Raw genomic sequence first — 12,635 nt, 5'->3', positions numbered from 1 at the left:
TGGATAATTTATTTACAAGAGTTGTGGCTATGTTTGTGAAAAAAATGTTCAAGTACTTGGCCACATCCAGTTTGTCTGTGATGAGCCTGTTATCTGTCTTTATGTTTAAGTTTGCAAATCTCGTTTTGAGTTTTTTGCTGCAGCCAAGCAGTGGTACAGTGCGTAGATGCAGCGGACAGACAGGTCTCAGTTGGTTTGGTGTCCTCTGCTTACTTTTAATACTTGTAAATAAAACTTTTGGCCCGTAATTTATTTTCCTCATTGTAGCGACCAGAGAGGGGAGAGGGGGGGGGATATATCCAGTCTCTGATAGTGTTACGTTATTACTGTATGAGAGTGCTCTGTTTGATTCTGCAATTATATATATATATATACACATATATATATATATATATATATACACACATATATATATATACACACATATATATATATATACACACATATATATATATATATATATATACACATATATATATATATATACACCTATATATATACATATATATATATATATACATGTGTGTGTGTGTGTGTGTGTGTGGTGTGTGTGTGTGTGGTGTGTGTGTGTGTGTGTGTGTGTTGTGTGGTGTGTGTGTGTGTGTGTGTGTGTGTGTGTGTGTGTGTGTGTGTGTGTGTGTGTGTGTGTGTGTGTCCGCATCTGTAGCCTGTTATTGTCTCATTATACCGCACTGTCAATGAATTAAAAGTAAATATATAAGTCGTCATGAACACATCTGTCCATCCAACTTCCTCCTGACTGCTTTTCTGTTTTGTTTTTTTGTTTTTCTGTTTTGTTTTTGTTTTGTTGTTGTTTTATTGCCTGTCCTTGTTTGTCTACCCTTCCCCAAATGTAAAGCGTCTTTGGGTTTAGAAAAGCGCTATAAAAATAAAATGTATTATTATTATTATGAAAATCCCTAATGTCCAAGTGCAAGTGAATGCAGCACAAGACGCGAGCCTTGTAACCCCTCCCCTGGCCATGGCGCGAGCGTGGAAATGTGATTGGCGGCGATTTCATTTGAACAGGACGGCGCAAAACGAGAAGCATTCGTACCCAAGTAAACGGAAGGAATGAGATATTTTCTGTCTACAATGACAGAGAAGAGACTGTCAAGTTTGTCTGTACTCAGCATTGAATCAAAATGCACTAAAGCTTTGGATCTTAATCGATTTGTGTGGCGTTTTGCTGAACAAGATGGTAATCGCCACATTCAGCTGTTATACAGGGTTCTTACACCTTTTCCAAAGTCAAATTCAAGCACTTTTCAAGCATTTTCAAGGTGCATTTCAAGCTTATCAAGCATCTTACAGCTGTTGTAAATTACATATTTATATACACATACTTATCCTCAAATGATTATTTCCCTACCTCACATTAAATCAGATGTTCTTTATGCCGTCAAGGTCGTCAGGTGGAGAAACTATGGCAGATAAGTGTCCTCCCCTTTCAGAAAGAGCCAGGCATCACCAGATCCAAGCGCCCCTCCAGTCCAGTGGACCCCCTTCCAGCAGCTCATTGACCGGGTCCTGCGTCCCACTCTCAGTATGCAGATATCCGGATAGCTACATCGTTCAAAGTGAGGTGTTGGGGCAGGTAAAGGCGGGGCTCCAAGCTAACCTGAAGAAGAGTGAGTTGGGGTATCTGGGGTCGATGGAGTCTCCTCTTTGGTGCCGGGATGGGTGGGAGGTGGTGGTAGGTAGCAGCAGGTATATGTGCAACACATCTTTCTTCTTAAGAAAAGCTTTAAGTACAATTGATTGTTTTTGTTCATTTAATATTGAGGAGAGCCAACAGGAAGTCTCTCATCAGCTGCAGCCTTCTTCTTTATTTTCCAAAATGCCTCTACGCTCCTCTGTACGTCTCAAACTCGCCCTGTGATGAATAAACTGAGAACAAATAAAACCTGAGCTTACAGATTTGTCTGGAACACCAGAAAAACGTGTTGAAACCTCAATAAGTAAACTTCACACCTCTCACCTTTCTGTGTGTCTTCACTTCCTGTCACCTGAGAGGAGAAGGAGAGAGAGAGAGAATAATGATGATAATAAAACAAAGAGAAACAGCCAGAATGATGAAGGGAGAAACAAGAGTGTTGTTTTCCTCTGAGGTCACGCTCCATTAAAGAGTTTCATATCTTGATGAATGGAGGATATGGTTTCAGTACTCACAGGTCTTCTGGATCGTGGCTCTGATCGTCTCTCCTAGTCCATATCCGATCCTGTAGAGATGAACACAATCCAACAGTTTAAGATCCAGTTTAAAATAAGTGTTAGTTCTTTGAGTCAGCTTCAGAGTCCTGATCTCATGCTTTACATCCCATCATATCTTCTCTGCAAACACTACGACTGCCTGCCACAGCTCTCAGCTGCATGACAGGAAGTAACCAGTCATTGGTCTAGAACAGGGGGGTCCAAACTTTTTTCACCGAGGGCCACATACAGAAAAATATATAAAGGTCTGGGCCGCTCTCTAGAGGTATGTTGCCTCATAAGTTCAGTTATAAGTCAGGAAACTCAATCAAATGAAGGTAAAGGATGCTTGTTACTTGAGGATGCTTTAAGAAACAAAACAGCTCTCAGCTCTCCAGAGGGTTTACTGTATTCTGTTAGCAGCTCATTCCTTTAAACAGGAGCTTCAGATTGATTATAATTACAGGAAATATGAAGGGTTTATTTCACGCTTGTTATAAAAATAAGTTATTGGGCTTTTTTCTTATCAAGTTAGATTTGTTAGGAAATGTTTTCAGCTTTGAATTGAATTGAGTGAATTTATTTTAAAGGTGGGATTATTAACACATGAATACTACTGTGTAATATATGTGTACATATATATTTAAGAAGTACAATATAAGACAAGCAGAAGTTTCCTTTGTGGGCCGTATTTCATTATACTTTCAGAATTTGCTGAGGGCCGATTCCGAGGGCCGCATTTGGCTCCGGGCCGCAGTTTGGACACCCCTGGGCTAGAAACTAAAAACATCCCATAAGAACAGACTACCTTTCCCACTCTTCTGTAAAACCCCATATGTCTGTTAGAGAGTTGATTACTAAAGTGTGGCTTTGCATGTTCAGCTGGCCTTCTATAGTTGATGGAAGAATGAAAGAGCCTGCAGTCAGTGGGTAACATCACTGATCTGTTTCCCCAGTGAGAGAAACACCTCCCTGTGGTTCATACAATACTGCTGAACCAGCAGAGACCCCTTACTGACCTGACAGTCTCCAGTCTGCAGTCTGGACTCTCCACAAGATCTCTCAGCAGCTTCACTCCTGAACCCTTGAGATTGTTGGCCCTCAGGTCCAGATCTCTCAGATGGATGTTGGACTTCAGAGCTGAGGCCAGAGCAGAACAGCTGATCTCTGTCAAACTGCAGTTAACCAGTCTGAATAAAGAAAACATGATGAGGATACAAATCTGTTTATAATCAGATGTTATTCAACATTGAAATGAATGGGAACAAAAACATGTGTCTTCTTCAGAAAGTCAACTTTATCCTGTAAAACTAATATTACTTCAGATGAACTTTATTCAGATGTTATCGTTTACTAAATATTAAAAACATAGATTTACTTTTCACAACTAACATCTATTACAGTTCCTTTGAGAATCAGTCAACATTTATCTCTGCAGTTCTTACTTTAGTACCTACAAATGAAAGTATGAATAAAAGAACATTAACAACTTTATAGATGTAAGTTAATTATGAAGAAGAATCAGGTTGAATAACTAATGAAACATGAGATCTCCAGCAGTAACAGAGAATCAGTGAACTGACCCGAGAGTCTCCAGTCTGCAGTCTGGACTCTCCAGAAGATCTCTCAGCAGCTTCACATCTGAATCCTGCAGATCGTTGCCACTCAGGTCCAGATCTCTCAGATGGATGTTGGACTTCAGAGCTGAGGCCAGAGCAGAACAGCTGATCTCTGACAAACTGCAGCCATACAGTCTGAATAAAGAAAACATGATGGGGATACAAATCTGTTTATAATCAGATGTGTTACTCAACATTGAAATGAATGGGAACAAAAACATATGTCTTTTTCAGAAAGTCAACTTTATCCTGTAAAACTAATATTACTTCAGATGAACTTTATTCAGACGTTATCGTTTACTAAATATTAAAAACATAGATTTACTTTTCACAACTAACATCTATTACAGTTCCTTTGAGAATCAGTCAACATTTATCTCTGCAGTTCTTACTTTAGTACCTACAAATGAGAGTATGAATAAAATAAAATTTACAACTTTATAGATGTAAGTTAATGATGTAGAAGAATCAGGTTGAATAACTAATGAAACATGAGATCTCCAGCAGTAACAGAGAGTCAGTGAACTGACCTGAGAGTCTCCAGTCTGCAGTCTGGACTCTCCAGAAGATCTCTCAGCTCCACTCCTGAATCCTGCAGATCGTTGCCACTCAGGTCCAGATCTCTCAGATGGATGTTGGACTTCAGAGCTGAGATCAGAGCAGACCAGCTGATCTCTGACAACCTGCAGCTCCTCAGACTGAATAAAGAAAACATGATGTAACTTTAGAAAACAAAGTTCCTGTTTGAAATAACTCCAGGTTTAATAATCTGTTCAGAGTTAAACAGGGTTTTAAAGGTCTCCTATCAGGCTATTTTTAGCCATATATTATGGGTCTCAGATATACACAAATATATAAAAACATGTCTATGATGTGTTTTGCTCAAAATACCAAACAGATCATGCATTTTAGAAATCCCACATATCCCTCTGTTCCAGCTGTTAGAGAAGAGCAGGCTCGGGTCCTTAGCTTTAAAAAAAAAAAAAAGGAGGTGGAGCTAATGCCTGCTCAGAATTCTACCAGCAGAAACTCAGCTAAATGCTGCCGTGATGAAACTCCATATCATGTTCCAAACCACATCAAGGATTCTCTCTGAAACAGCATGGAGCTCAAACTCTTTCTCTCTCTCAGGTTTACCACAAGGTGAGTTCCTTCTCATTTCCTGCTTCTTCACACATGCTCTCTCCAGTACAGGTTAGCTCTGAGTGTTAGCATGCTAATGTAAACACAGACCATATTACTTCCAGAACACGTCTCATTGTTTCTGACAGCAACGTTTCTGATTGGCCCGTTGGTGTAAAGCCCGCCCACATTTTAGTAATGCCGTCATGACGCAGCAAATCTGGATCAGCTCCGTTGTTCCCCCGTTTTTAGAGATGTGGGTACGAAGGAAAAGAGAGAGGGTTTTGTTTCCTGACACTTTGTGAGTCTCCTGACACCGGGGACACACCGGGGACACACCGGGGACACATAGGGACACACCGGGGACACATAGGGACACACCGGGGACACATAGGGACACACTGGGGACACATAGGGGACACACCGGGGACACACCGGGGAAACACCGGGGACACATAGGGGACACATAGGGGACACACCGGGGACACATAGGGACACACCGGGGACACATAATGATGTAGAAAAGACATCAGAAAGTGACTTTTGCATGATAGGAGACCTTTAATGTCAGAGATGATGTAGAAACAATCCATTGATAATCTGGAACTTTAACTTTGATCAGATGTTTAACAACTCCTTCATCTCCCTCACAGCTCATCAGCACTGACAGCATCTCCACTGACTCATGGAGCACAGAGTGAGTCTGTGTCAGCTCAAACACTCTCCCTCACACATACCCCTTTCACACCGGCGCTTTTCCAGCTCCTGCTGGGAGCTAGAGCCTGAAAAGCGCCGGTTTTTCCTGTTCACACCGCAGCGGCGGCGCGTCATAGCTCCGGAATGCGGTTCACTTCCAGCTCCAAAAAATTGTCGGTCCAGAGGCAAGAGCTTCGGAGCTATGACGCGGCGTCGCTTACGTCTCTTACGTCAAGGCGTGCAGGAAACCTTACTTTGACCATCCGTTCGCTGTTATTGATCATTGTGGAGATACATGGGCTATACAGGTTGTCATGTCCGACTATCAGAAGTAGAATCATAATGAAAAATACGCCGGTAAAATGTGCCTATAGGAAACGGCTTAGCAAGTAGTCAGTTTAGCTTCGGTTGCTATGCTAACATCACCCATGTTATACCAGAGAAACTTTCATAACAGCGTTGTGATGCCAAACAGCGTCAATTCAGACTGACACACATTCACTTAAGGGGAACTGGGGATATGTATCAGCTGCTTGTGTGACAGTCAGACAGTGAATACTTTAGAGCCGTGTGAGCTAACCCGGAGCTAACGGGAGAATAAACTCCCGTGGAAGAGCAGCACTGCAGCGGTCGGTAAATGCCGCTGAAACACATTAATAAACAATGAACCACGGCACTCTGGAGAAAAGTATAAGGTTGGAGAAGTCGTTATTTAATTTAATCTGGCTTCGTATGATTAAAAGCAACACGATCATCGACCCGATGCAGTCCCTGGCCCGTTGTTGTTGTGGGAGAAAATCAGCGACGTAAACTGTGACGTCATGATGCAGCAGCGGCAGCTCTGGGCAGTGTGAACAGAGCGGGAGCTGAAAAGGGAAACGGGAGCTGAACCAGAAAAGCTCTCGCGAGGAGCTAGAAAGTGAAAAGCGCCGGTGTGAAAGCCGCAACATTCACCTTCTCTTTGTTACTCTGATCAATATTCAGTCATTAGCAAAAGTGGAAAAAAAACTTTAATGTATTTTTTTCAAATTCAGAAAATGATAAACACAAACAGATGAAGTTCAGTCAGTGAACTGACCTGAGAGCCTCCAGTCTGCAGTTTGGACTCTTTAGTCCAGAGCTCAGCAGCTCCACTCCTGAATCCTGCAGATCGTTGCCACCCAGGTTCAGATCTCTCAGATGAGAGAGGTCAGACTTCAGAGCTGAGGCCACGACTTCACATCCAGTCTCTGAGAGTCCACAGCCAGTAAGTCTATAATAACACATATATTACAACACGTGTTAAAAAAGAGGAAACATAATGATCTCAAGCATTTGATGAAAAAAATATTTGACAAATGTTCTGATTGAGATTTGCTGTTAGTCCATTTTAATAATATATGATAATAGAGTGTAATGTGTTGTCAGTGTGATCTGATCACAGGTCTGTGCTCCTGCTGTCACTGACTGTTACCATAGAAACAGAAATTAAATAAATCACTTGACAATATTAGAGATGTACATATTTAAATGTTAATTAATATTTGGATGTGAATGATGGATGTTTTGGTTTCTCTGAGCATCTGGAAATGTATTGTGCACACAAACACAGTTAACAAACCAATAAAGTTTCAATATTTTAACCTGAATACCATCAGATGTTCTCACTATATGAGTATTAAGACATAACTCTGGTATTGGTGGGATATGATATAGATCTTATTTTAAACTCTAACACATTGTGATAAAAACGTGTGTGTGTTTAATGATAAAGAAACTACTAGAAAGTAATAATATAACTGATAACTGTAAGTCCTGCTGTGTGGTGTGATCACATGCTGAGAAAGCTCTAGAGTCCTTCATGTGTTTGACATATCGCCTCCATCACTCAATATGAAGAGAGAAACGCTTCAGTTTAACTATTATTATAAATAAATAGAAGAACAGTGTTGGTTTATTTTGCTCTCAGTATTTAAACAGCAGAAATGTTATAGTGTTTATTTGAATAATTAAACTTCTGATCCACATTAGTTTATAAAGTTAATCACATCTGGACTTACTTGAACTTCCTGCAGTTCCTCACAGCTGGAATCAGTCTCTGTTTCCCCTCCCATGATGTGTTGTACTGACTCAGGTCCAACTCATCCAGAACCTCCTCTGACATCTGCAGCATGTAGGCCAGAGCAGAGCAGTGGATCACAGAGAGTTCCTTCTCTGATCTATTCTCTGACTTCAGGAACTCTGTGATCTCCTGATGAACTGAGTGGTCCTTCATCTCTATCAGACAGTGGAAGATGTTGATGCTCCTGTCAGGAGAGATTTCATCACTGCTCATCTCCTTCAGGTTGCTGATGGCTCTCTGGTTGTCTGTGCGACCCAGCTGGCCTCTGAAGAGTCTCTGGATGGTTTCTGGTCTGTTGTCTGTGCGACCCAGCTGGCCTCTGAAGAGTCCCTGGTCGGACTCCAGAGAGAGGCCGTGGAGAAAGCGGACAAACAGGTCCAGGTGGCCATTTTCACTTCTGAGGGATTTCGCCATGGCTCCCTTTAGGAAGACAGGCAGGGATGGGTAATCCTGATCACTGTTGTCATCATCCAAGTCTCCCTGCAGGAAGTCCTTCAGTACCGTTGTGTTCCTGTTGGTGTAACAGTGCAACATGTAGACTGCAGCCAGGAACTCCTGAATGCTCAGATGAACAAAGCAGTAGACTGTTTTCTGGAAGATCACTCTCTTTCTTTTGAAGATCTCTGTACAAACTCCTGAGTGCACCAAGGCCTCGGTGACACCAAGACCACAGCGCTGCAGGTCTACTTGGTAGAACATGATGTCTCCTTTCTCCAGATGTTCAAACGCCAGCCTCCCCAGCTTCAGAAGAACCTCCCTGTCAGCCTCCGTCAGCTGCTGTGGACTCGTCTCATGTCCCTCTTCATACTTCTGCTTCTTCCTCTTGGTCTGGACCAGCAGGAAGTGTGAGTACATGTCAGTGAGGGTCTTGGGCAGCTCTCCTCTCTGGTCTGTAGTCAACATGTGGTCCAGAACTGCAGCAGTGATCCAGCAGAAGACTGGGATCAGACACATGATGTGGAGGCTCCTGGAGCTCTTGATGTGAGAGATGATTCTGCTGGACAGGTCTTCATCACTCGATCTCCTCCTGAAGTACTCGTCCTTCTGGGCGTCAGTGAAGCCTCGTACTTCTGTTACCTTGTCCACACACTCAGGAGGGATCTGATTGGCCGCTGCAGGTCTGGAAGTTATCCAGACGAGAGCCGAGGGAAGCAGCTTCCCCATGATGAGGTTTGTCAGCAGCACGTTGACTGACGACTTCTGTGAGACATCAGACACAACCTCATTGTTTCTGAAGTCCAGAGAAAGTCTGCTTTCATCCAGGCCGTCAAAGATGAGCAGCACTTTACAGACAGCCAGCTGCTCTGCTGTGACCTTCTGTAAGGTTGGATGGAAAACATGGAGCAGCCTGAGAAGACTGTACTGCTCACCTTTGATCAGGTTCAGCTCCCTGAAGGAGAGCGGGATCACCAGACTGACATCTTGGTTTCCCAAACCCTCGGCCCAGTCCAGAGTGAACTTCTGCACTGAGAAGGTTTTTCCAACTCCAGCGACTCCGTTGGTCAGGACCGCTCTGATGAGAGTCTGTTGGTCAGGTAAGGCTTTAAAGATGTCCTGGCACTTGATTGGAGTGTCATGGAGGGTCTCTTTCTTGGAAGCTGTCTCCAGCTGCCTCACCTCATGTTGGGTATTAACCTCTTCACTCTGGCCTTGTGTGATGTAGAGCTCAGTGAAGATCCTGTTGAGGAGGGTTTCACTTTCACCAGTTCCTTCAGTCACACGTTCACATCTCCTCCTCAGACTGAGCCTATGTTCATCTAAAACCTTCTGCAGACCACTATCTGCTGGAAGAGAAGGAAACATGAGAGAATGAGAAAATGCTTTTGAGAATATAACAATAAAACTAATAAAAACAGACTGAGTTTAAATGTTTTATAAACATTTTAATGTCTATGTTCTTCAACAGAATACCTAATAAACAAAACAAATGAACCAGGAAGAGGAATAAGACGCTGCATGAGTTCGGCCTCTTACCTCGTACAGAGCTGGTCTGACTGGCTGTCTGCAGGCCAGCTCTGGTTCTGGGTCTTTCTCCACACTGGGGACAGGAGGGGTCTCCTGATGGAGGGTGCTGCTCCCAGTATGAGGTGATGCACTGTCTGCAGAACCAGTGTCCACAGCTGGTAGAGACTGGATCCTTCAGGACGTCCTGACACAGAGCACAGCTGGACAGCTGCTCCTCCACAGGAACACCACTCTTCCTCTTCCCTCTGTGGAGAGGAACACATCCTTTACAGCACTTTACTTCAGAGGGGCTGATTCTCACCAAAGGTACAACAAGGGGGCAAATTCTAGTTTGATCTTTAAAAAAAGGTCTATACAATATATACCCTTGTGATCAGGTATAGCTTACAATTCACATGATCATAAAACCAAAGAGCATCCTGTCTGGATTCATCACCCAGAGGAGCACATGTTCCCTGTATCTACACACACATTATATTATATATATATATATATATATATATATATATATATACACACACTGTATTAACCTGGTACACTATAAACCCAACTTGTATAGAATCTGCTGTGAATTAATATAAATAAACATATGGAAAGGATGCCTAAATAACAACAGAATGATACTGATGTGTAAAAAGCCTGAGTTAATGCTTTGTCAGGTCTGTCTCCAACACAACGAGCATAACATTTATTTTCCTTTTTTTTTCTGAAGAGATGGGTTTGATTAAAGCTAGGCTGCTCCATCAACACTCAGAGTAACTTCATGAAGTCATAAGTACAGCAGTCACTATATTGTTAGCACCACAGACAGTCTCTGGTTTATACAGGAACATTAATAACCCTGATTTAATATGAGCTGCTGTCGAGCTCTGTTCTCCTCTCTGATTCCCCTCAGACCGTCAGAGACCCCAGGAGCACAATCTCAACACTGACAGGTTTTTGTAACAGAGCGTCACTAACTTTACACTCAAGTTGAAATGTGTCACGCTGCACGAATACGCAGGTGATATGAATTTAACATCTTCACTTCCTTCGTGTTGCCAGGCACGGATCTGGGTCTTCGTATTGACTCTACATGTGATTTCACAAAACTCTGTTTTATCTGCTAATGCTAAACACAACCAGCTCACCAGGTTGTCACTATTATTAATAAACATCTTAAAAAGACATATCATAGATATGCCCAAGTAATTAAATAATGTTTTGGACAATATATCAAGTTTTTAAATCAGTATTTATCAATATTGTTGCTATTTAAAACCATTTTATACACAGACACAATGATAATATAATTGCATATTGAAATATCCTTAGATAATGTTAGCTTACTCTGCTGCGTTTTCCCTTTACAAACTGCTCACATGATATCATTAAAGAACAGTTTAATATATTAGATTACATCAAAACTGGATCCTCTTCAGGTCAGTTTACAGGAGAGACTCTTACTTTGTGTCTGAGGGTCCAGGTTCATTACTGAAGTATATAGGTTCCTCTTTAGACCAGTCACTCTTCAGAGACCACATGGAGACCGTAGACCCTGCTCTCTGTCTGTGGAAACAACACATGTTGAAACATCATTAGTTCATTTAAAGAGCAGCTTTTGATCTATGACTGTTCACCTTATGAAAGATCTTTAGAGTTGTTGAGTCGTGATTGTGGGTTTCTGTTGTTCAAATTCATTCGAGTGTGAAACGTTTTACATATTTGCATTTTATTTGCTTAATTTAACACAAAGTCCAACATGTAGAGCAGGGGTGTCAAACTTAATTTAATTCCGGGCCACATCAGCATTATGGTTGCACTCAAAGGGCCGGTTGTAATTTTAATTATATATAAATATACATATGTAAATATATAATATATATTAAATAATGTATTATATTACATTGTTGACCCTGCATTGGATTATTATCAGTTCTGGTAATATCTTCCTAAATAACTACGTCTGAAAGCAGAAGTCTAGGGCAAATCATTGAAAGCAAATATTCAACAATTACACCAATTGTATTGTATATTATATTCTTTGCAAGCTCTTGCGGGCCACATAAAATGAGGTCGCGGGCCGGATTTGGCCCCCGGGCCTTGAGTTTGACACCCCTGATGTAGAATGTGAGGATGATTTCACTAGTAGATTATTTACTATCTCTGATGATGACAAGAAGCAAGAGATCAATTCAACTTTGTTAATGTACTCTACTGGGTTTCATTAAACAGTTTAGATGATCAGACACCAACAAACTGGATCCTCTTCAGGTCAGTTTACAGTGGAAACTCTTACTTTGTGTCTGAGGGTCCAGGTTCATTACTGAAGACTGGAAGAAGCCACTCCATAGACCCGTCACTCTTCAGAGACAGACCGCTGGAGACTGAAGACGTGTCCTCTTCCTCTTCTTTTAAATCACTCATCTTCTCCAGTGTTGAGATCTCCAAATCAGGTTGAATACTTAAAACGAAAGTTAGTTATAATTAAATATAATCAATTATATTCTTGTATAACCCACAATGAAAATGCTTCATATTTTATGATTTTCTATATTTACAGTATAAACAAAACACAAGTGGTATGTTAAGTTGAGTGTAAGGCCTGTAATGGTTTATGGGTGTCACTGATAAGAAGGCAGTTTCTTCCCTCTCCCCTCACAGCAGTACACAGGGAGGGGGGCTCCTGACTTAAGGAGAAATACATTGAGGCCCCAAAAAGGTGGTTATGTCATAGCCGAGAATAATATTTTGCAAGTCCTGCAGAGTAGGGGTCATGTCCTTTTTACACAAACATGGGAAGGTGTGTCTTATGCCAGAGCCATAGAATATGTCTGGTCATGTCCAGTTCTTTACATCAGAGGCCATGCCCAGTTTCCACAAATATGGGTATGGAGGAGGTGTAAAGACACTGGCAGATGGGGAGGAATTTTTTTTTTTTTGGAGGGAGAGAGAGAGAG

General features: G+C 41.7%; 1 protein-coding gene and 1 long non-coding RNA gene across 2 annotated transcripts; both read right to left on the bottom strand.

Moving 5' to 3' along the window:
• Positions 1–1,324: 1,324 nt before the first annotated feature.
• LOC117496930 lies at positions 1,325–2,302 on the bottom strand. The gene is made up of 3 exons (XR_004557330.1): positions 2,173–2,302; positions 1,982–2,009; positions 1,325–1,890 (listed from the first exon to the last, which is right to left on the bottom strand). It is a non-coding gene; the product is annotated as an uncharacterized LOC117496930 (long non-coding RNA).
• Positions 2,303–4,174: 1,872 nt separating this feature from the next.
• LOC117496783 (NLR family CARD domain-containing protein 3-like) lies at positions 4,175–8,430 on the bottom strand. Its single transcript, XM_034148538.1, has 3 exons — positions 7,670–8,430; positions 6,851–6,882; positions 4,175–4,212 (listed from the first exon to the last, which is right to left on the bottom strand). Exons 1-3 carry the CDS (start codon positions 8,428–8,430, stop codon positions 4,175–4,177), a joined length of 831 nt encoding a protein of 276 aa, XP_034004429.1.
• Between the last annotated feature and the right edge of the window lie 4,205 nt (positions 8,431–12,635).

Source organism: Trematomus bernacchii, unplaced genomic scaffold, assembly GCF_902827165.1.
Source record: "Trematomus bernacchii unplaced genomic scaffold, fTreBer1.1, whole genome shotgun sequence".
Lineage (NCBI taxonomy): Eukaryota > Metazoa > Chordata > Actinopteri > Perciformes > Nototheniidae > Trematomus > Trematomus bernacchii.
This window is presented reverse-complemented; position numbering and strand designations above follow the sequence as displayed.